The 25136-nt window shown below is 48.1% G+C and overlaps 1 protein-coding gene across 1 annotated transcript in view; it reads left to right on the top strand.

Annotated features, from left to right (window-relative positions):
* CCDC60 (coiled-coil domain containing 60) overlaps nucleotides 1-25136 on the top strand; it is a 268405-nt gene that overhangs the window by 238515 nt on the left and 4754 nt on the right. Inside the window, exons 8-13 of the mRNA XM_081251735.1 lie at nucleotides 4707-4797; nucleotides 9517-9751; nucleotides 16746-16830; nucleotides 20157-20228; nucleotides 22925-22987; nucleotides 23639-23761. Of these exons, the coding sequence (XP_081107861.1) occupies nucleotides 4707-4797; nucleotides 9517-9751; nucleotides 16746-16830; nucleotides 20157-20228; nucleotides 22925-22987; nucleotides 23639-23761 (669 nt within the window). The remainder of the gene's footprint in view (nucleotides 1-4706; nucleotides 4798-9516; nucleotides 9752-16745; nucleotides 16831-20156; nucleotides 20229-22924; nucleotides 22988-23638; nucleotides 23762-25136) is intronic.

The following is a 25136-nucleotide window of genomic DNA, read 5'->3' as shown; positions in this document are numbered from 1 at the left end:
AAAAAAAAAAAAAAAAAAAAAGGGACGCCAACTTACGAAGATCATATGATATATAAATATACAATTTCCTTTAAAAAAAAAGGCCGTTCTACATTTATTGTTTTGCACCTAAGTTTTTGTTATTTAACTTAATAAATAAGTTAAACATCTCTCCATGTCAAAACCTCTTTTAACGACTGTGGAGTTTATCAACATACTTAACCAATTCCCCCCAGATCTTTAAGTGTTTGCCAGATTGTCACTCTTGTGAAACAAACGCGGCGTCATTCTGAACAACACATTAGCAGCAATGCTTCCCCCCACTCCGACCCCAGAAAGTCTCATTTTCCTTCAACCCGCTTTTTTCAGGCATGAAAATAAAACAACATTCCTGCTCTCTGGAGCTTCTATTCCAAGCGATGTAGAGGGGAGCAACAGATAATAAACATGTAATAATGAAGGTTCCTTGCGATATAGCATTAAGTGTCATGAAGAAATTGACGGGGTGAGATATGATAGTGACAGGGTGTGGGGGGGACTTTTTTATTTTATTTTATTTTTATTTTTTTATTTTTTGCGGTAGGCGGGCCTCTCACTGCTGTGGCCTCTCCCCGTTGCGGAGCACAGGCTCCGGACGCACAGGCTCAGCGGCCATGGCTCACGGGCCCAGCCGCTGTGCGGCATGTGGGATCCTCCCAGACCGGGGCACGAACCCGTGTCCCCTGCATCGGCAGGCGGACTCTCAACCACTGTGCCACCAGGGAAGCCCGGGGGTGACTTTTAAGTCGGGTCGTCAGGGAAAGACTCAGAGAAGGTGACGTTTGAGTGAAGTCTCTGATTTTACCTGCACTGACCTAATTGCATCATTCCTCCACGCCTGTTCTCAAGTGGACATCCCTACAGGAGTGGGAAACCGTGGCAGGATGATCAGAGCACCTATCACTCAGGAGCTGGGACGGGCAACCTGGCCTGGGAGATCCTGGGAGCTTTGAACTCTGTTCGGTCCCTGCTGCAAAATCAGCAGTTACCTCCATTCTCCCATCTCGTTGTGGACACGTGAACACATCCTAAACCAGCCAGCAGACTTTCCGCCCTGAGAAGCAAATGCGGATTCAGAAAGAGTGAAGTATTTGAGAAAATTACTCTGATTGCCGCTGTGGATAGATGTCTTCAAGTGGCTGCTAGGAACAAAATGTGCTTGGCGGTACAGTTAAAAGAGATGCAGTGGTGCTCAGTGACTTCTTCCCTTGATTTCTGGCAAATAGGATCCCCCAGAAAGCTTCAGCGGAGAGAAAATGTCTCAAAATCACAGCCACTTCTCCCCCGCGGATGTGCCTTAGTGCCTCCTTCCCCACCATCAACCCCTCCTCCAAGCCACATGAAGGTTTCTATTGAAAAAAGCATCTGTTGTTCATAGTTCAGCTGTATTCAGTTCTGTATACAAGGCACCCTGGAAAGCTCCTAACGAGCCCCATTTCATTGCATCTTCACTCTAATCATCCTCTGACTTAGCTAATGTTCCCCCATTTGACAGATGAGGACACTGAGGCTCAGAGAGGGTAAATATTACACACAATTTCACATCTAGGAAGCAGCAGGGCAGGCGGAGGACCCAAACAGCTGGTCCACCCAATTCTTCAACCCATTGTTAACCACCCAGATACACCCCTTTTCCTGGTTCTGATGCTCAAGAGAGACTGGCCTGAGGTCACACAGACAGTAAATCAGAGGCATCGATTAGGTAAGGTAAATTAAGCTGCCATGATGAACAACCCCCAAATCTCGGCAGCTTAGCGCAACACAAGTTCATTTCTCGCTCACCCTTTACACGTCCACCGCACGGGACTCTGCTCACCAGAGTCGCCCAAGGACCCAGCAGGAAAGGGAATCTGACCTGAGCACTGGCCCTTAAAGCATCGCCCTACAGGCCACGTGTCACTTTCGCTCAAGTATTTTTGAACAAAGCAAGTCACAGAGCTACACCCGACTTTAAGAAGCCGAGGAGACCTGGGACTCTGGTGGGTGAAGGGCACTGACCGTCCCTCCAGGCCGTGGGCAGGAACATCAGCTTGCCTGTGTAGTAGTGTGTAGTCGGCCCACTGTGGATGGCACCGCTTGGGTTATTTCCTTTTCTCCCCCTATTGATCCTCCTTTTTGGTTTATTTGCTACTGAAAGTGAAACATCAGAGAGACGGATTCTGTCCAACCAGGCCCTTTCTTTATCAGTGGCTTTGCAAGAACGATGCTCAGGGCTTTTTAAGATCCCTGGGAAGCTTGCTGCATTTTTAGCTCATTTAACCCGCTGCCTGAAGTCACAATAGATTTTGGGTCGTCTTGGAAGTCTGCGTGAACGAGAAACCTCCATCTTCCCAATCGGGTCTGAATATTTAAGATTTTGAAAGCTTGGCCATACCAGATTTAATTTTAAAAGGGGAAGAGGGGTTGCTTTTGAACATCAAGAAGAAGGCTGGAGGCACAGCAGGAGCTGCGTTAGCAAAGGGGAAAAGCGAGAAAAGCCCTGTGGTCTTGAAAGAAACGCTCCAAAGCAGAAACACTAAAGCTTCCAGTTGCTGAGCCTTAAATCAGACTTCAAAAGTGCCGCTAGTTTAAAGATTGTTTATAGGACTGAAGTATTGCTGCTCCTTCCTCCAGCTGGATTTTAAATATTCCCTAATTTGATTACTCTGGGGAGAGGCAGGCACAACCAACGATACATGAGCTTCACTGTTAATTATTCAGAGGGCTTTTTATTGTGTAATCAAACATAAAGTCTTACAAAAAGCTTGGAGGCACATTCTCACCCCACCCTCTCCAGCCTGACTTTCACCTTGTTGTCTGTGTGCATTTCTCAGTTTGCTGCTGTGAGCTGGTAGATGCCCAGCAAGGGCTCTGCCAGTAAAGAGCACACACATCCCCCTCCCCGTCTGGGCTGGTAAAAACCTTTGATTCTGCGGCTCAGACCCCCATGCCAGAAGAACCCCCACCTTTGCCTCCTATCTGAGCGGCTCCCCCCCTACCAGCACTTGGCAGCCCCTGCTAAGTCTAGACTCCTGTTGGTGCCTCCCCGCATCAAACTGGTCTGGTCATCTCATTCCCTCATGTCCCTCCTCTACACTGGGTGACAGCCAGCCAAATGGTCTAAAGGCTCCCAGCCATCTAAAATCCTTTCTGCAGAGAAAAAGGAGATAAAGAAAGAAAGGGATGGATGGATGGGTGGATGGATAGAGAGATCAACAGATCAATCAGTCAATACATAGATAGGTAGAGGTCGCTGAGAGAGCTTGCTTGTCAACAGGGATCCACCACCCCACAGCCACAGGTCCAAAATCCAAAAGGCTCTGAAAACTCAGTTTTTCCATAGCTCAATTTGACAGCAAAATCTGACAGGAACCAAACTGATTTGGTGTCAGAACTTGACTTGAAGCTATTTATGGTCTTTATCCCACCTAGTGTAAATATTCATATATATCACTGCAGAAATATTAATGTGTTTGATTATAAGATGCTGCCGAGACCCCACTGGAAGGAGTATGTTAACATATGATATACGTGCAGCATATTTCCATTCCAAAATGCCAAGATTCTGAATTTGGCAGCACATCCGGTCCCACAGGTTTCAGATCAAGGGTTATAGGTATGTCACCATCCAAACTTGCTGGGGCTTCAGTCTCATACCCAGAAAGTTCCAACCCATGAGGGAAGATCCAGGTTTCACGCGACCTGAAGTTTATTTAATTGGGGAGAGGGGCGCTTTAAGAAAAAGAATACAAAGTTAAAATACAAAATTAGGTACAGGGCCCTGGCAGGGACCCATGCAAGTGAGGGTCATTAGATTCATTGTGAATATGCACCTGGATGCGTAACTTAAGACCCCGAGTTTGTTTTCTCATCTGTAAAATGGGATGATAAATGACTGCATCACAAGGTTTTTTGTTTTTGTTTTTTTGCGGGTTTTTTTTGCGGTACGCGGGCCTCTCACTGTTGTGGGCTCTCCCGTTGTGAAGCACAGGCTCCGGACGCGCAGACTCAGTGGCCATGGCTCACGGGCCCAGCCGCTCCGCAGCATGTGGGATATTCCCGGACCAGGGCACGAACCCATGTCCCCTGCATCAGCAGGCGGACTCTCAACCGCTGCGCCACCAGGGAAGCCCCATCACAAGGTTTTGTTGAGATGATTCAGCGAGAATGCACAGAAGCGTCTTGCATGTAGAATTGTATAGAATTTTCACTCAATAAACTCCAAACCAGTGATTTTCATTGTGCAACACACCCTATAAGCTCCCCCCCGCCACCCAAGCAAAGTTAGTAATTCTCTCTGTGCGTTACTCAGAAGTGGCCCTGATGGTGGGACCCTTAGGCACCAGAGCAGGCAGAGATTTGGAAATGAACATGCTTTTCAATTCACCCCAAGAGGAACCGCAGACCTGCCCTGGAGTCTACGAGAGGACCCAAGTCCAAAACGCAAACAGATGCGGAATGTGTACAAATACACTCCACCTCCCTCAGTCCCTACCCAGTAAGCGGTGGTCTCTCCTAACCTCGATTCCCACTCGCGAGACCCGGCTGTGGAGAACTGTCCCTTCCACTGCTTCCCGAGTATAGGAGGGGGAAAAAATCACAGCAGAGAACAGCCACCATCCATCATCTCTTTATTGCATTTCTTAAAAGTACTTGTAATAAACTGAGGCTCTAGAAATGGAAAACTCATTAAGCTGTTTCTCACTCAGGGACCCAGGTGGAAGCAAGAGTACAATAAAAAAAATCCATAAGGACAAGTCCATGGGACAGAGGTGGGAGCGCTTCCTCACAGCCCCGCAGGTAACTAACTGTCAGCACCGGACTCTACTGTCTGGCTACCAGCCCCAGCTTGCGTGGGAGGCATTTTCGCCAGTCTTCTCTCTGATGGGATTTTTTTTTAGTTGGTTCTCTGAGCGAAGGGAAGTCAGAACCTCGTGCTGTTGGACGGTTTTTATAAATTTTAATTAAAATGCTTCTCTGGAGATTGTAGAAGAAATGTCATTTGGCTGGACACCACCTCACGCAGGAGGGAGTGGGTGGCCGAGCAGCCGCCTAATAAGATGTCACTGGAAGGAAATGGATTCACTCACTGTCTACGTTTAATCGATAACAGTCACTTCTCTTTCTCTCTCGCTCTCTGTTTTCTTTCAGACTCAGTCAGAAAATAAGAAGTGAGTGATTGAACAGACGGGGTTTTCTACAAACTGGAACGTGTGTTTATTATTAAGAGAAAATCAAGAGGTTTATTCTTTTCACTCAAAACTATTCCTAACCCCCAAAACCCCCAAACTCATCCACTTCACAAACAAGCACCATAATAATAATCATGGCAAGAGTAGAGAGCTAAAGGCAGTTGAGGGAACACACAATGAGATTTTTGCTGAACCTGTGCTCCAACCCGCAAAATGGATATAATGCTGGTTTCTGCTCACTTCCTTTTTTTTGTTGTTGTTAGTTTCTGCTTTATAACAAAGTGAATCAGTTATACATATACGTATGTCCCCATATCTCTTCCCTCTTGTGTCTCCCTCCCTCCCACCCTCCCTATCCCACCCCTCTAGGTGATCACAAACCACCAAGCTAATCTCCTTGTGCTCTGCGGCTGCTTCCCACTAGCTATTTTACATTAGTAAAGAACCCCCGGAAGCAGTATGCAATCTAACTTTGAAAATGTGAAAATGCTGAGCATTATTGTGGTTATATAATTTTTAGAAGCCAATCTTGAACAGAATCACAGTGGGCCAGGTTCTGTGCTAAGGAAGCTCTTTAGGTGTGTTAGCCAGTCCTGTCCTCCTAATAACCTCATGGGGGCACTATTCTTATTTCCAGGTAGGAGAGCAGAAAGTTAGGGCTCAAAGAGGTTAAGTGATTTGCGTGAGGCCACACAGCTGGGCAGTGGCGAGCCAAGAGTTAATCCTGGATCTGTTTACTAAACCCTGTTTATTAAACCACGGAGCTCTTCAAAAGCATGTTCTCCCCAGTATGATCATCAGTGCCCCTCATGAAGTTTCACCGTTTTCTTGCTGTTGCATCAGGGCACTTCTAAGTGCCCTGAGAAGGAGAGCCTTTGTTTTTATCACAGAAAGTTGCTATGGAGATATCGTGTGTATCTGTCTCCAGAGATGCACAGAAAAAGGAGCAGGAGCCACAAACCTTTAAAAAAAATGTCCTTCAGGAATAGTCACAACTACAGTTGGAGGAAGGAAGAGTGAATCACTGCACTTGAACTCTCACTGAATTGAAATCCTCCCCCACCCACCCCGGGCGAGTTTGTAGATCAAACTCTGGGCTGCAGTGTGGTCTGTTCTGAGGATGAGGGAGCACTGGATCAGGAATCAGGAGACCTAGTTTAGCCACTGTGACTCTGTTCACTGCATGGCATTGGAGAAGTCCTTTCCTCTCTCCTGACCTCAGTTTCTTCACCTGTAAATTAAGGACTTTGAAAGAGAGGCTCCAGTCAACTTCCACAGCAACTGATAGTCTTCTGTATGTGTGGAGCTTGTCAGTGCCAAGGCAGTGATCATTAAGAGACGGACAAATGGCATAAATGAAAAAATCAGGCTGGGTGACACACAGTAGGGAGTGGTGAGGTCTGTGGCAAACAGGAGTTCTGCACAGCTAAAGGGAAGAACCTCTGCTTTGTTCTACTCATCTCGCCATGTGAAAATGGGACCCAGGGCTTATCATTTTCAAGAGAGACCAGTAACCTCAGTTCTTATATAAAGATATCCCTAATCTGTAGAATTCTGGGCAGCTGAACATGTCTCCCCATGGGCCACCAGTTTGAAACGCCTGCTTCTAAGAAAGTATAAGGAATCATTCAGGGAAATCTTTTCCTTTGCTGTCAAAAAGCAGTCCCTCCTAAGGTGCAACATGGCAGCCAGTTAGTACCACTCCTGAGTGAAATACGAAACATAGACAAGAAGCATTTGGGGGGGCTTCCCTGGTGGCGCAGTGGTTGAGAGTCCGCCTGCCGATGCAGGGGATACGGGTTCGTGCCCCGGTCTGGGAGGATCCCATATGCCGCGGAGCGGCTGGGCCCGTGAGCCATGGCTGCTGAGCCTGCGCGTCCAGAGCCTGTGCTCAGCAATGGGAGAGGCCACAACAGTGAGAGTCCTGCGTACCGCAAAAAAAAAAAAAAAAAAAGAAGCATTTGGGGATTTAAGTCAATTCAGGGAGTCAGTTCAAGAAAGGGCAAGCAGGATGCTGAGACTTCCTGTCACATCTTCCCCCCACATGTTACTTTTCTGCCACGAAGTGTCAGCCCTTCACTCTGGATTTCCTGTCTGTGGCTTTTAATTGACTTTTAATTAATGGTAACTTTAGGAGCACAGGATGAAATCCTAATGCAAGGAAGATGCACACAGAACTCTGGGTATGGAAAGCTCTTCTGAGATCATCCCAGCCCGTCCTCTCTGTTGTGTAGACGAGGGGTTGGAAGCAAGGGAGAGTGACTTGATCAGGGCCCCCTTGAGGTCCCCTGGCTCTGAGTCTGGTGCTCATTGCAAGACTCCAGGCTGCCCTGGTGACACAATCTGTCCAGCCTTCAAAAATGACATTGACGTAAAGAGTGTGGTTTCCAGAGTCAAGAATTCACGTCGTGCCAGGTGAGACAGGAAGAGTTGCCTTCTGCAGGTATTATCCCTGAGCGCTGACATTCTCTCTCCCTGTGGGGACAGAGAGCAGAGGGGCTGTCCGTCTGGCAAGCTCTTGTCCAGTTGCGATGCCAGGACAAAGGGGACATTGCATCAAGCCCCTAATTTGTCTAAGGGAAGAACATGCCAACTTTGGGCATTTGCTTTGTCTTTATCACAGTCATTTTGTAACTCCCATGCTCCCTTGGAGATCTGGTTAAACCCAGTTTGAACTCCAGTTCCCCAGGCTCTCACATTCTGAAGCGTTCCATCACTTGTGTAGAATTTCACTGAATACGTTGGGGGAGGTGGCGTTCCCAGGAAGATACCACATCTGAAGCCCCACAACCTTCTTCCGTCTCTCTTCCCCCACCCTCCCCTTTGCCCTGGGCGAGCAAGAAATGCCTCCGCTCTTCCGGAGCAGGGAGGTTCACCTACACTCAGGGCCCCATGAGGTGGCCAATCAAAACGTTACTTGTGATCACACACAGTGGGCTCCCTGAGGTGAGTCCTGCTGAAAACAATTCTCTCCGCCCTGTTAGATGTTTATTAAATGTTGTGCGGGCTTCAGTGCTGCCTCTTCTCCTTATCTTCTTCCCTAGGGTATCACACGCTATGAGTTTCATCCAAAGAAGACCTTGGACTGCCCTCCAAGGGCTTTCATTTCAAATGTTCTCAAGTGAAATTGTTTCTGTTCTAATGGAGTGTGAACTGTTGCCCAGACCCTCACTGAGCTCTTATCCTGGGGCAGCTGAGCAGCGTAGGGCAGGTCGGGAAGCCTAAGACACGGAGCACGGATTAAATGAAGACGTAAGCCCACACAGTACGTTCTGAAGTGACACCAGTCATGCAAGAGGGTGTGTGTGCGCGCACGCACACACACACACACACACACACACACAGAGACACGCACCCATTCCTGTAACCTGTCCACTCTGACTCTTTCCTTCCCCAAATCCCCATTCTTCTCGCAGGACTTTCCCTACCCACCCCCTTTTACCTCCCAGGACTTGTCATCTAGGTCTTCCCACCCACCTCCTTCATGGCTCCTCCCCCCTCCCCCCAAGAGTGCCCCCTCATCAGACAAATCTGCCTCCCTCACCTCCACCTCCTGAACGCCAAGCCTAGAGTTTTCTCCATCTTGTATTCTTCAGAAAACCCCAGTGAACCTAAATCTTTATTCTTTGAGCCCCAAGTGTCATTTGGTGAACAAAAGCGTTGATACATAGAAGTGGGGGTCGAAACCAAGATGCAGCTAAAGAAATTAGAGCCATCCTCCCCCAGTTTAAAAATCAACTCTGATGATTATTACACAAGAAAAGTAAAAAACCGTTGTCGTCCGTGGCAACATCATTGGAATACATGTTTGGCTTCCTGTGGTGACTACTTGGGCAACCATTGCACTCACTGAGTAGAATAAGTCCCATCAGGGCTTCCCTGGTGGCGCAGTGGTTTGGAGTCCGCCTGCCGATGCAGGGGACACGGGTTCGTGCCCCGGTCCGGGAAGATCCCACATGCCGCGGAGCGGCTGGGCCCGTGAGCCATGGCCGCTGAGCCTGCGCGTCCGGAGCCTGTGCTCCGCAACGGGAGAGGCCACAACAGTGAGAGGCCTGCGTACCGCAAAAAAAAAAAAAAAAAAAAAAAGAGTCCCATCAAACTCACTTCCAATAAACACATGTATAAATGATCTTGATTTGTGACAGAAGGTCTTTCCAGACCCAGGATATGTCTCATGGTGTTTGGAAAGAGCCGAAAGGAATTCACGTTCAGAGCCAGGTTTTCGCTTTTTTTCTTTCCTACTCTCCTTCCTCCCTTCCCCTTTTCCTCCGTTCTTCCCCTCCTTCCTTCCTTTCTAAACTCCCTCTTTATTTTCTCTTTCCTTCAGATCAGGAGATTCAAGGTTCCTGTAGCACGCGTCACCAGCCGCAAACCAAGCCGGCGAGGCTCCACCCTCAGTCTGTCTCGGACAAGTGGAGGGTCGTCCCCCCAGAGCAGCATGGTCTCCGTGAACCCGGGCTCAGACGAGCCCCAGAGTGTGGTCACCCAGGCGACAGGCAGCAAGGATGTTGAGGACAATGCATCGTCTCCGGCCAAGCCTGAAGAAGAACCTCTCCGTGTCGGTAAGTCCTACCTTAGATCTGACCAGTCTTCCCTGACTCTGCCCTGAAGCCAGAGATCAAGAGCCCCGTGTGCTCCACCTTCACCCCACTCAGGTAGAGGAGACGCACGGCTCTCCTAGCCCTGTTCAATGTCCATGGACCCCTTTGCTTTCCCTCAGTGGAAAGCAGAAATATACTCTGACTTGGGTTACTCTGAACCATTTCTGCTTGGGAGACAGCCCATGGTCATCAATTGCTCTTTTTAAAAATTTTAATAGTATATTTTACTTAGCCCAGTTTATAAGATATTGTCATTTCGACATGTAATCATATAAAAAATATTGATAAGCTATTTTACATTTTTTCATACTATGTTTTTGAAATTCGGTGCCTACTTTTTTTTTAACAGCTTTATTGAGGTATAATTTGCATACCATAAAATTCGCTTGTTTTAAGTGTGCGCGTCAACGACTTTTTGTAAATTTATAGAGTTGTATAACCAACAGCACCATCTAATTTTAGAAGATTTCAGTCAACCCCAAAGAAAACCTCATGTCCATTGGCAGTCCCTCTCCTTTCCCACCACAAATCTACTTTCTGTCTCTGGAAATTTGACTTTTCTGGATATTTTATATAGGGAAGTTGTATCACTCTGTGACTCCCCACTCTGAAGCAAAAGCCTTTTCAATGGTTCACAATTTGGGGGCCACAGGTTCTTTAGAAAATCTGTTGGAAACTATGGGCCTCTCTTTAGGAAAAGAATTCAAGCACACACACATACATTTTTTTCCACACTCTTTTAGGGGGAGCCTGTGGACCTCCACCAGATAGAATTGTGACTGGATTCCATAGTCGTGTAAAAAATTCATTTTCAGGACTTTCTGGCTTGAGCTTGTATAGTAAAAGGAGACAAGAAAAGAAAGGATTTATGCAGAAAGATGGAGAAGGCAGAAGAAAGAAAGAGAAAGGGGCGTGAAAGAGGCAGGCTCACTGCAGAACGATTGACTCTGGTGCATGAAACACCTTCTCTGCCGTATCCCCACATGCTTTGTCCCCTCAGTGCCACCTAAGCTGAGGCCTGCCTGCTCAGCCAGTGTTCCTTCACAGAATCTAGAATGCCCATAGCAACCAAAGCTGGACCAGGTTTAGTACAGATACAAGGAGGTTGAGAAAAAGGTCAAGGTAAACCAGAAAGCCCGATTAGGGCCCCGATTATCAAAGCCAGAAATGGGCAAAAGTGCAAAAGTTCAGTAAGTGGTCAGGACTCATAGTAATGATGGCCAGTGAGAAAATTTCCCACCATCCCCCTTGTTAACAGGAGACCAAGAAAAGTTCTAAGCCCTGAAAAGCTGTTTGCGGAACAGAAGTATTATCGCAGATGGAGAGGAACTGAGATAAACCATCATCAGATGTGTGACTCTTCTGGTTTTCTTGAATCTTCTTTCATTCAAAATGTATTTATTGAGCAGCTACTGTGTTCCTGGAACCGAGGAGGACAGTACCTGCCCTCGCAAGCTTATATTTTACAAGGAAAAAGCAGACATAAACAAGAAAGCCATAAGTAGCAAGCCAATTGCAGATAATACATGATCGGAAGATAATAAAACAAGATTCAGGCTAGAGAGAGACTATTGGTGGGAATGGAGCTAGGTTAGACAGGGTGGTCAAGGAAAGCCTCCCTCAGCTCTGACATTTGAGTTTCTGAAGACACGAAGCTGGGGAGGGATGCAGGGGTGAGAGCATGCGTGGCCTTTGTAGAGCAAGGTAAGGACTTCAGAATTATTCCAAGTGCAAGAGGAAGGCTCTGGAAGGTTGCAAGTGTAGGGGTAAGAAGACCTGGTTTTCTTTTCAAAGGTCTGTGTGTGGTTATTAATGTCGTGTCCGCGCTGTGTCTCTTAACTCTGAAAACCTTGCTCTCAAGTAAGACAAGCAGAGAAGAGTCCCCAGCTACAAGAAGTGCCTCAGTCGCAGAGTTCACGTACGGTTCTCCCAGTGGCAACCTGAGAACTGAAGGAAGGAAGGATCAGAGGTGGAAGAGACTTGGCAGTGAGGGGAAGGGAGAATAGTGCCCTCTCTCCAGGCCCCCGAGACACCACAGACCCTTCCCTAACGGCCACCCTACTCCTACTCCCAGTCTAACCAGTTCCCTGCCCCAATCAGTGCCATCTCCCAGAGCACTTTTGAACCCCCTACCCTCTTCATTCCTATTGCTTTTGTCTTAGTTTAGAGGTAGAGAACTGGGGCACATGGGCTGGTTTCTGCAGACTGTGTTTTGTTTACCACACAAGGCTTTGTTTAAAAAAAAAAAAGTAGGAGTGACTTTTTAAGATTGAGAGATTGGACGTCAAAATTCTGATTTACAAAAAGTTATTCTCAGTGGCAACAGTGGGCCTGCAACCCTGCATGACAGCAGTCACCTGGAGCTGTGGGGCATGTGCTCTCTAGTTTTCCACAGTCCCCACCACTCCCTGTTACTCCCAATCATTCCATTGCTCCCAGCTGGCCAAGTGCATGCCCCATTTACCATCTCCTTTGCCCTCTTGTTTGTCTTAGAATGATAATGATGATGATACAATAACTAACCCTAAGAGGACTTTTACGTGTCAGGCACTGTATATGTGAGAGTGTGTGTGTGTGTGTGTGCACGTGTGTGTATGTGAATATACACAGATATGCATATTCATTTAATCCTCACAACAACTTTTTATGCCTATTTTGCAGATGAGGAAATTGGGGCACAGAGAGGTTAAATTATGTGCCCAAAGTCACACATCCAATAAGTGATGAAGCCAGAGTTTGAAACCAGGCAGTCTGGCTCTCATGTCACACTTAATTTCTCTGCCTTACCCAAGTCTCTAGAAAAAGTGGGAAATGAAAGACCAAGAGAGCAGCCTGATTTTTCTTACACTAGCTCTTGTCACTCAGCTGTGGTATTTGCTCCCTGTAGGCACCTAGGTTGGGGAGCCCTGGTCCAGTTTTCATCACCTCTCATCTAGATGACCGTAGCAGCCTCCTAATTAACCCCCCTGCTTCTTGTCTTACCCTCCCTTGCCTGCAGATGCTTCTCCGTGTTGAACCAGAAGGAACCTTCTAAATTAAAAACTTAACGTAGTGCTTCCCAGCTTAATATCTTTCAGTGACCCCCCCCCCGTTGCCTCTAAGACACTGCATCTGATCTTGTCCCAGGCTGCCTATAATGGGCTCAGCTCTTGCCATGTCACACCTTGTACCAGCTGCTCCAGCCTCACCAAAAAACCCTCTCCTCCTAAACAATGCATCTTCTTTCATGCCCTCCTCTGTCTGTGGTGCCCTTTCACCTCCAACCCTTCAGTCGAATGGACTCCTATTCAACCTTTAAGACCCAGCTCAAATATTCCCTCCCCTGTAAAGTTTTCCCTGACTCCCCTTCTCTCAATTCTCTTAGTATTTTGTATTTGCTTGTATTAAGTACTCAATTTTAATTTACAACTACATCTCACTGTAACAGGTAGGAACTTCTTTTGGCTAGGTACAGAGACCTGAAAAACAGTAGCTTAAAGAAGATAAAAATTAATTTTTCTTACAGATTAGAGATAGGGTGGTTCCAGAAGATCATCAGGGATCCTACTTCCTTCTATCTTTCTTCTCCACCACGGATCACTTCATGGTCCAAAATGGCTGCTGGAATGCCAGTCATCAGAGTCACATCCTACGAGGGAAGCAGAAGGAAGTAGGTGAGGTGGAGAAGTGCTCACTTCCAGCTGAGTTTAAGCAGTCTTCTCAGAAGCTTCATACAGTATTTCTCCTAAAACCTCATGGCCCAGAATTTAGTCACAGGGGCACACCTAGCTACAAAGGATGTTGGGAAATTGAGCTAATACTTCCCTCATACACACAGACACAAAAGTATATATACACACACACACACAAGTACATATGCATTCATATATTTCTGTTACTAAAGAAAGGAGAAAGGAGTGTGAGCTCCCTTCAGGCGTGCAACAATGTCTTACTCACCTTCTACCTGGCACATGGCAGGTGCACAGCAATGGCTGGGAGATGCATTCCCACCACAGACCAACATCCAGGAGAGAAAGTCCTTCTCCCTCAGCCTCCTCACCCTTTTCCTCTATTTATACCTTAACCTCCATTGCATTTGTCAGAGCCTTCCCAAAAGTAGATTAATTTCCCAGACTTTCATTGCCTTCTAAAACCTCCTCAAACTGATTCTGAATCCATGAATCCTATTCTAAGAGATACACCATCTGACCAAGGTTTAATGTCCAGGGCTGGCTGCATAATGAAGTCTTTGTGGACACAGATCACTGGGGACAGCAGGCCATGGCCTCTCTGTGGAATGGTCCCTTCCCAAATCCATGGCCAAGGGATTCCGGAGGAACCAAAGCCCAGACCATTCCTTCTGCCACTCTTGAATCTTCCAGTCTTGGAACTGTTAGGGGAGAAACTCACTTAAATAGTGACTCAGAAAGAGGGGTCCTGTGCCTTCTACTGTTCCCCCCACTCCGCCACCAAAACAACCCCATACAACAAAAGGACTTCCTCTCTTTTCCCCCAACAGAGAGGAAGAAGTGGGTATAGTTGCTCTCGAGGGGGATTCTTAAGACAGGCCGGGGATGGACAATGGAGGAAGGGAGTTAGAATTTTTCCTTTAGGGGTGTGATTTGGCATCTGAAACAGAGGATGCTGTTATCTCTGAGTGTTGGGCAATGGCGTCCCCGTAGCCCTGGGGACTGAGAACTAAGCGGGTTCCTCTGAGTGTGGACTTTTCCATCACAAGACTGTCTTCCTCAGGGAGACTCTATTTTATGGCACCAGCACCTTTTCCAAACAAATCTCTCCTTTGGAGAGTAGACATGGGCCTTGGTGGGTAGATATGGGCCTTGGTGGGTAAACATGGGCCTCACAGTCCCAAGGCTTTGTTCTAGTTCATACATATCCAACCTCAGCTATGTGATGGGTGGAGCTTGATGTTGGTGGGCACCGTTCCTGCCCAGAGGTATTATTGGCAAGCAGAAAAAAACCTTTGGTGCATTAAATGGCATATGCAGCCTTACAGGGGATTCTCTAGGAGAGCTGCCCCATGTGCCAGGTCACTGGGCTCATTTGCTGGTATCCACCCATTAGGCTGGTTTGCTTCCGGGTAGGGGCAGGAGTGGGGGAGTGGTCAGATGGTGCATGCCAAAAGAAGGGAAGAAAGTGGAGGAAGCATCCAGAGCTCCCTCATTAATAGGCTTCTGGACACACCCCAAGGATTCTGGGATGCGTGGCAGCAGGGACGGTGGGCACGACAAGACAAAAATGAAGATCAGATCCAGGTCACATGGAATCATGCCCACCAGTTACTAGGCAGACAAACTATCAGTACTTGAGAATGGGAAGGTGGAGTGGAAAATGGCTCAATGTTGACATTTATCACAGCCTAGATGGCTCCCGGGTCACCGAGGGGAGCACCCTTTCCCTAGCACCCAGTGACTGCATTCACAAACAAGGTTGGACACAAATGGCCCTGGGAAGCACTGGCTTCACCCTTCCAGGTATGGCTTTTGAGACTTGACCTTGAGCTGACTGCAGGCGCCTACTAAAGAGTGAGAAGTGTCCATGTTGGCATTGTCTTCCTTCATTGATATTCCAAATCTAGCTCATAGTCTCCCAAACCCTTCCTACTTTTTTTTCTCCTTAGTCGTTTACTTATTTATTTAGCAAATATTGACAGAGACGCCTGTATGACAAGCAGGGTGCCAACTGCTTACCCATCAGTATTTGTACAAAACACTTAGGGCCTCCACTCTCCTACTTTTCTTGAAGCACCTAGCTTACTCCAAATATATATTATTTTCCAACTTTTAAGAGTGTCCATGTGTTAGATTCCCAGGGCCGCCTTAACAAAGTACATTTCCTGGCTTAAAACAATAGGAATTTATTGTCTCACAGTGTGAGAGGTTAGACTCCAGATCAGGGTGTCAGCAGGGCTATGCTTCTTCTGAAATCTGTATGGGAGAACCCTTCCTTGCCTTTTCTAGCTTCTGGTAGTTGTTGGTAAGCCTTGGCATTTTGGCTTGTAGACACATCAGCAGTCCAGCCTCTGTCTCTGTCATCACATGGCCATCTTCTCCCTTTGTGTCTCTCCCCCCTTATTACAAGGACACCAGTCATACTGGATTGAGGGCCCATCCTACTCCGGTATGACCTCATCTTAGTTACACCTGTAGCCACCCTATTTCTAAATAAGAATATGAATAATTCACATTCTGAGGTGCTGAGAATTAGGACTTGAGCATTATCTTTTGGGAGGACACAAGTCCACCCATAATAGTCAGGCACAAAGAGATATCTCTACATTGTGTAAAAAGCAACAATGTGAAGTATGAATATACAAGTCAACTAAAGCAGTGAGGAGTGGGGGGGCCATGGGGAGCTGGAGAAGGCACTGGAAGGTCTAAAGGGCCCTATCAGCACGGGATGAGCCCCACCTCAGAGTCTTTTCCAGGGAAACTGGAGGCCCAGATTTGTAATGTGAAAACTTCCAGTTTTGAAAAGTTTGAGCATCTATGTCAAATCAAATCAAACACATTTACGAGCTAGAGTCAGCCTGTGGATCACCAGTTTGGAACTTCAGGTCTCTGGGATCAGAGAGGGTTTTCCCGGACAAGTTGATTTCTTCTTGGAATTGGAAACAGTTCTCTCAGGCTACAGAAGAGTGTTGAAGGGCGGGGTGGAGGGGGGCTGCGGCCAGGAGGAATGAGGTGAAACAGGAAATAGAGCAGCCAAGACCCCCAAGGCCTCACAGGCCATGGGGAGGAATTCAGCTGTTGTCCCGAAGGAGATGGCCAGTCACTGATTGGAAGCAGAGGAGGCACGTGTACAGCCCGCAGACTTCTAGACCCCGGGCACATCCTTCTCTGGCTCCCCAGTACGCCAAAGCAGAGGCGATATCGGCCTGGGGGGCTGGGCCGTGACCTGCACAGTCCTGTCTCATGAGCACCCTGCAGACAGTGACCTCTTGTGTTCCCATCAGATCTGCAGAAGCTCCTGGAGGTGGTTCGGGAAGAGGCTCAGAGAACAGTCACGACGGCAAATGGGATGCAGAAACAAGCGGCCAGGTATGTGCTTTTGACACCTGGGCAAATAAAGGATGTCAGCATCCTAGTGATAACATAAAGGACAGCAGTTCCCAATGGTTGAGCATTTCCTCTGTGACAAGCGCTGAACCGTGTACTTTGCTCACATGTATCACCTCCCTGAGTTCTTCCAACAACCCTCCAAGGTAGGTACTGTTGTCTTTATCTTACAAATAAGGACATGAGGCTGAGAGAGGCTAACGCATGGTAAGGCCGCCACTCGCATCCAGATCTTCCGTGTTCCAAAAACTGTTCTCTTATCCACTCCACTGCACTGCTTCCCAGGAACCCAAAGGTGATTCATTCATTTTTTAGTGAGTATTTACGCATATGGATGGACCGTACTAATTATTGCAGGAAGTGTTATGAAAGAAAAGCTCAGACCTGTGAGAGGACATAATAGGGGCATCTGGTCTAGTCTGGGATGGGGATGGGGATGAGAGACGTTCCCTCCAAAGAAGAAACTTTAAGCTGAGATTCTGGATGAAGCATGAGAAACAGCTCACCGGCCAAAGTTGTTGGGGGGCAGCCGGGAGAGCCAGAAAGGGGAGGGAATACTACAGACAGCGCATGGGCAAACATGGTCAAAAGGGAGTGTAGCACCTTCAAGGAACTGAAATGCTTCCCACATGGGATGGGCAGAGATATAAGTTTCTCTGGGGACCTTGGAAGCCACCTCTAGGATTCTGATTTCTATCCTAGGAACAAAAAGAATCCTTTGAAGTTTCAAGCCGGCAACCAATGTAATTGGTTCAGAGAGTCAGACTTGAACCTGAGGTGTCCTCCTTCTGGCAGAAAGCCCTGTCCACTAGACTCCTGACCTCTAAAAGCCTCAGAGAGCACTCAGGCTAGAGCCAAAGTTCCCTTTCCAAGTGTGGACCCCTCAGAGTAAGCAGATGACTTCCTGAGAATAAATGAGGCACTGGAGAGGTTCATCATCGCCTTCAGCCTCCTGAGATGCCGGCTGTGACTTACCGGTTATTGTTATTACCATAATTACGGTTCTCCAAGCACGTTCACGTGCATCGCACCCGCCTCTGCTTGTTAATGATGAAGTGGCTGCTGCCGCCTCAGCTCACATCGGGGCTCTGGAGGGTGGCGTTGAAGGCCCTCAGAGACAGTGTTGGCCCTTAAGGCCCCGGTCGCTGCGCCTGATTTATCAGCGTTAAAGACAGATGACAGTGATGAAGCATCAGCTCCAAGAGGCTCCTTCCTTTGCAAGAACTCACGCCATGAATACTGGCTTTGGAGTCAGACCGACATAGGTTCAAGACCTAGTGCCTTTGAACGAGTCCCTCAGCCTTTCTCTAAACCTCAGCTTTCTCATCTGTAACATGAGATTGTGTTTCATCAAAGCACTGGCGGTGGTACCAAGTAGACTAGGGTCAATCTCCATTTCCGTTGATGTAATTGCTGTGTGCTGTTGAGCAAGTTGCTTCACCTCTCTGAGCCTGATTCCAATTCTGTAAAATGAGGCTCATTAACAACCTATCCCAAAGGGCTGTAGTGAGAATTAAATGATAATTTCCTAATAAAGTGTTTTTATTGTTGTAGACATAATGTCTACATCACTGAGTCGTTTGAAGCATTTAGTGAGATAATGCATTTAACATATTAGCATGTGCCTGGCATAGTGTAAGCAAACAAAAATTGGTGACTGGTGGTGGTGGTTGTTACTTTTGTTTCACATACAGCATCCTATGGAACCTGTGCAGCCACTCGCTGGGACAGGTTGATTAACCAGTACCCAGCACCATGGTCCCATCTCATAGCTGGAGAAGGATGGCCAGGAGTGACCTGCTTCAGGTCCTCAAAGACAAAACCACACAAGAACCTGGTTCTCACAGAACTCATCAGGTGGCCTCTGCATTCACTTTTTTTTTTTTTTTTTTTTTTGTGGTACGCGGGCCTCTCACTGTTGTGGCCTCTCCCGTTGCGGAGCACAGGCTCCGGATGCGCAGGCTCAGCGGCCATGGCTCACGGGCCCAGCCGCTCCGCGGCATGTGGGATCTTCCCGGACCGGGGCACGAACCCGTGTCTCCTGCATCGGCAGGCAGGCTCTCAACCACTGCGCCACCAGGGAAGCCCTGCATTCACTTTAATGATAACATAACCATGGTTATGGTGCAGGAACCTGTTGAAATTTCCCATCCTCTGCAATTCCTCCGGGAGAAAAATCTCCCTAATCCCTTGCTAAGGCAGCAAATATTGAACGCTTCTCTGTGGAGCTGCCCAGAGACAGTTAGGGGAACCTGCAGATTTTCTTTTGCCCTCCTCACTTTAAAAATGTAGATTCCTATTTCACTTTAGACAGCAAGTCTGCTCCCATCAAGACTGACGTAGAATTCTGGGGGGTTTAGGAACCCCTGAAAGCCTTCTCTCCCAGCTCTCAGCCTCAAGGGGCAGACTGCCCTCTGGTCACCTGTCTTAGGGCATTTGGGCTGGTGTAATAAAAATCCCATAACTGAGTGGCTTGTAAACAAGAGACATTTATTTCGCACAGTTTCTGGAGGATGGACAGTCTGAGCTCGAGGTGCCAGCAGGTCAGCGTCCAGCAGGGACCCTCTTCCTCATAGACGGCTGCCTTCTCACTGTGTCCTCACGTGTAGAAAGAACCAGCTAGTTCTCAAGGGTCTGTTTTATAAGGGCTTCAATTCCAGTCATTAGGGTTCCACCCTCATGATCTAATCACCTCCTAAAGGCCACCACCTCCTAACAGCATCCTCTTGGGATGAATTTGGGGGGCCATAAATATTCAGACCATAGCATCACCTAGGAAGATGACCTTTTCTTAAAATCCTCTAGCAGTATTTTACAAATGTCCCTGAAGGTCAGAATCAGCTGGGATGCTTATGAAAACTACAAATTTCTGGTCTTCATCCCAGACCCACTGAATCAGACTCCTTAGAGGAAACCACATTTTTTAACAGGCACTTCAAGCAAGCATTATTTCATGCCAGGAAATAATGGCATGGAATGCCATGGAAATGCTAAGGTTTTCAAAGTATGCTCTCTGCACACCTGCATCAGAAGTCTGTGTGTGTGTGTGTGTGTGTGTGTGCGTGTGTGTGGTTTTAAATGCAGCTTCTGAGGTCCCACTCCAGGCCTGATGTATCCAAATCTCTGAGAGTGTGGCTCAGGAATCTGCATTCTTGTTCTGAGCCATTTTCCCAGGTGATTCATGCCCTCCTGTAGAGCCTAGGATCCCTGCTCTAGAAGGAGAACTCTCCATACTCCCACAGATATCTAGTGCCTTGGGGAGCATCATTTGTTCAGCGCCTTATTAAGTGACTCATCTTGCTTTGCAGTGTCTTGTCAATGCTCAGACAAAACAAGAATGATTCTGCCTATAAAGACATGCAGACCACCCGCAAATCAAGGTAGGAAGGCCTGGGGCCCTAGCAGGTGGGTCAGGAGGCACCACACAGTTATGGGTGGCCTTGCAGAGATGCCCCTCGCCACACTGTGGAAAGTGGGGCAGGGAGGGGCATCTTCTTCCTTATTCCCTGGAAATAAGTTCCTTAACTCCCAGGTCTTGGGGGGTGAGTATTCAGCCGTTTCTCCCCAATAATCGTATACCATGAAGTTACAATCTTCTGGTAGTGGGGGGGTGGTGAAGCGGGGAGGGTATGTTACAGAACTACCTCTTCCCTTGTTACTTGGGTGACTTGTAATGGGGGAGGTAAAGGTCTGCCCCCAATTCATTTATTCATCTATAGAATATTCCTCAGTCCCTGCTGTATGCCAGGAACTGTGCTCAGCTCTTAAGAGATTCAGCAGCAAACAAGACAAGCAGTCTGACCACATGGATGTATCCCACTGTCTGGTCTGGGGTCATAACTCCTTTTGTGTCATAGATCCTTTGACCATCCGAGGAAGCTTACAGACTCCTTTCAGAAAAAAATGCTTTCAAATGCAGACTGTAAATGACAAAGGTTTACAAAGAAATCTGTAGTAATATCGATTACAATATTACAACCAAACGTGAGATATATAGTCGTCTATGAGCTTCTTTAGCAATACCTTATACAATAAGACTTAGCAGCAGGTCTAATAACTACTGTAATTTTGGATTAGTGTCAAGTGTAAATGATTTTTCAAAATAGCTCCCACAATTTTAATGTGATGTGTAAAAATGGTGATTTCCATTTCTATGAAAGGCTGGGTGAAGAGGTAAGCTGTTGTTTTCCATCCGCATTCATGGACTCCTTGCATCCTGCTCATGGTTGAGAACTGCTGTTCTAATGGAAGAGTCATGCATTTATCAAATGACCCCACAGAGGTAGCTGTATAATCATGACTGTGGAAGGCATTCTGAAGGACGATTATGGAGGATTTGGTGAATGTTGAGCACCAGGGTTCTAACCAAGGTTGAGTTTGACATTTAAGCTGAGACCTGAAGGAAAAAAGAAGAATTAGCTAGGAAAGGCTAGGGAAAGCTGGGATCTGGAATCTGCATTCTCATTCTGAGCAATCTCTCCAGGTGGTTCCTATGCCCCTCCCACCGTAGAGCCTACGGTCCCTGCTCTAGAAGGAATAGTAGGAATAGTGTTCTGAGCCGAGGGAATAGCATGTGCAAAGGGTCTGAGGCAGGAGGAAGCTTAGAGGCACTGAGCAAAGACCAGTATGGCTGAAACTCAAGGAGGACCAAGGAGAGGGGAGACTGAGCCAGGCAGAAGGGTCTTTTGTTGTTGTTTGCTTGTTTGTTTATCACAGCTAATAACATTGCTTCCTTCCTCTCCTGCCTCCCCGCCAAGTCACACTATCAGCCCTAGAAGAGAGCCATCTGCAGGAGGAAGGTCAAAGCCAGCCTGCTCCCCCAACGAATTCAGCAGCAGAGGTTGGGGCAGCTGGGTGGAATCCAAACACATGGCCTTCTGGGTATTATTACTAGGGCTGTGCTTCCCAGCAAGGTGGGATAGGGCTTGCTCCATCACCTGCCAGACCTGAGGTCTCTAGGTCTAGTCCAATGAGCCTCTGGGAAAAGCAGCAAAGGCCGGGCCCTTTCCTATGGGGAGTGGTCTGGGAAATGGCCTGAAGAAGCCCCGCCTGCCACAGGGCTGGAAGGGAAGGGTTAGCCGCACATCATAGGGATAAGAAAAACAGTCTTACCCTCTAGAGTCACGCAGATAAAGCAGTCAAGTCAGTTTCTCAAATGTTTAGAGAAACAAAGGGAGGCAGCGTGTGAGAGGAGATGCTGGACACTGATGCTGAAGGCCCAGGCCACTGAGGAGGACCTGGAAGAAGGTATGGGGGGATGGGCAGAGGCAGAGACCTTCACCCCCATCTAGGGACCCTAGCCAGGCAAAGTCACAGGACGGAGCAGCTGCCTAAGGAATTCACCACCACCCCAGCCCCGCCTAGAAAGGGTCAAATGACACCAGGAGTTGACTGATCACAGATGAGGAAACTGACGATCCAGAGCAGAGGTGCTTATCCACAGCCTGGGAGAAGGCAGTGCCAGGGCTGGGCTCTGAACCCAGCTCTGCCTGCCTCCAAAGTTGAGTGCAGTGGGTGCTCAGCACCAGGGTCCAGTTTAGAGAAGAGAAGCCTTGAATGAAGAGGCGGCCTGGGGCCGGGAACACCACAGACAATGTGCCCAGGAGGACTCGACCCTCCCCTCAGCAGGTCTGCACTCAGCCCCAGGGTAAGTGTGCTGACAAGTGTAGAGAGGAGGATGGGAGGGTCCAAAATGAGCCTGTCCTCCAGATGGAGAGACCGATTTTATACAGATGAAGCTGGGATCCAGAAAATGTGTCCTCCCAACAATATGCAGAGGCAAGAGGCCACAGTTGGACTTGGAGAGTCAGAGCAGGCAGAGCTTGCTCTAGGCCAGGAGACAGGGCGGGATTTGAGCAGGTAGAGAAGAAACGAGGACTGTCCAGGCACTGTGTCCGGTAGGGGTAAAGGCCAAGACGCAGGGGAAATGCACACCGTGTTCTCTTTCTGATGCCTCGATTAGAACCACCGCCCTCACCTGAATCCTGGCGGCCAGCAGGTGTCATGGGGGCCCTGAAGTCACCCTTTCTGGAAAAATAAGGCTCCAGGCAACCTGAAACCAACCTTTGTGTTTCAGTGACAGATCCAGCAGTACAAGTGGAGACAGCCACTCCCAGGTGCTCCAGAAGAAGTCTAAAAGGTAGGCCAGCTGGGCAGCGGAAGATGCCAGGCAAGAGGGACCGTGGCAACTCTCCATCTTCCCAGGGGTGTAGAAATAACCCGGTGCACACCAGGTTCCCTGAAGCCATAGACACACCTGAAGGACAAAGGACTCCCGGGGCAAGGGGCTCGTGGCCAAGATGCTGAGCAACCAGACAGACAACAGCAACAAGTTCTTGCTTCATGCTTGGCGCTGGGCAAAGCGTTCTGTATTCATTATCTTGCTTATTCCTCAAAACCAATCCTATGAGCCAGGGGTCCTATCCCATTCTACAGAGGAACAGACTGAAGCCTGGCCAGGTGAAATGTCTCGCCAGAGGCCACACGGCTAAAAGATGGTGGTACAGGAGTTTGAACCTGAATCTCCCAGCTCCATCACACTTAACACTTGTTGGGCTGAAGAGACCAGATGTCTCTCTGTGGGCTCATTTAATAAGGCCTGACCCACCAGCCTGATGTTTTCGGGAAGATCTATCTTTCCTACCTCCGGGGGAGTGCTGAAGGAGGCTCCAGTGAGGGTGGAGAACCTGGGTGGGTGTGATTGCAGAGCACCTTGGGGCCCGGGGAGGCCAGCCTCGCGGGTCTGTCCCCTGGGCTCCGTCCCCCAAGCCCCTCTCATCTGTGTCCACAGCCGTGCCAACCGTGACATCATCCACTGCAAGAGTGGGCTGTGTAACACCATGAGAGCCAAGTTTAACAGTGTGGCCCAGGAGGCTGGCCTCTGTCTACAGGACAAGATGGAAATCCTCATGAAGTAAGGGCACACATATATCCATTCACTCAAAGGACATTCATCTGGCACTTATCTGTACCCACAGATGCTGGGAGTTGGGGTTATAACAGGGAACAAGAAGGACCTGTTCCCTGCCCTCAGGGAGCTTGTAGTCTCCTGGAAAATATGGGCAGAGACAAAATAACTGAATTGATAAATTTATAGGTACAAATTATGATCATTGCCATACAGTAAGAGAACAGGGTTCTCGGAGAGAGAGAGAAACCATGGGGTCCTAATGCAGGTTGGATAATCCAGGAAGACCTGTCTAAGGAGGTGAGGTTAAGGCTGAGCGCTGACAGATGAAGAGGTGGTTTGGTGAGAAGGTGGAAAGACATTGCAGGCAGCAGGAAAAGTACATACAAACTCCCAAGGTAGGAAGGGACATGGAACATTTGAAGAGGAGGAAGAGGTGGTAGGTGAGCTCTGCATCACGCACAGCCATAAGTGTCATGATTGAGACTTGGAGCTTGACTTGCCGAGCAGCAGCAGACAACTGGGAGCTTTTCTTTTCTATTCTAACAAGCCAGTCACTGCCTCCCTTCCCACCTGACCCCTTGACTGCGGTGACTATTTTTACCCCAATGAACTCATCCATTCAGCGACGGTTTCATGATGACCCTTTGCCCTCTCACCCTCTCAGCGTGGAGGGACCAGCTGCTCTGGGCCACACGTCCAAAGTTGACTTGCCCCTACCTTCTGGGAGCTCCCAGTTCAGTGAGGGAGACAGACAAATAAAGAGGCGATTACCACACAGGGTGATGAGGGCCAGCATGGGAATAAGGAGGGGGCTAAGGGAACACAGAAAGGTCCAAGGGAAATCAGAAAGGTCTTCCTGGAGGAAACCATATTTTCAGCTTAATAAAAATAGGTGATATTTCCAGGGCACTTACTATGTACCAGCAGCATGGGTGTAAGAGCTTTGTTTTTACGACTTGGGCCTCACAACAGTCCTGTGGGATAGGTGCTATTATTAGACCCATTTTACAGATGAGAAAAGTGGGCTCACAGATGTCTCTTGTCGATGGCCATGCAGGGGTTAAGTATTCATAGTAAAGGTGGAATTCAAACCTAAACTGTCACACAGGAACAGTAGGAGGGAAGAGAGTTCCAGGGAAAAGCAACAGCAAAGTCCCAGAGGCAAGAATGGGCACAGTGGGCCATGAACCGCCAGTAGTCAGGTGTGCTGGGGCTTAGGTTGTTTACAAGGTAAGCGGAGAGATAGACAGAGGCCAGATGTAAGAGGCCTTCCTAACCCAGCTGTGGAGGTTGAACTGTATCTCAGAGACTTGGTTCATGAGCCAAACCATAAAATGCTGAGAGGAAAGGGATGGAAAGGATAGAGATAAAGCTGGAA

This window comes from Mesoplodon bidens (genome assembly GCF_964165515.1).
Source record: "Mesoplodon bidens genome assembly, chromosome: 13".
NCBI classification, from domain to species: Eukaryota; Metazoa; Chordata; class Mammalia; order Artiodactyla; family Ziphiidae; genus Mesoplodon; species Mesoplodon bidens.
Note: the sequence above shows the minus strand (reverse complement) of the source record. Positions and strands in the feature narration are given on the sequence as shown.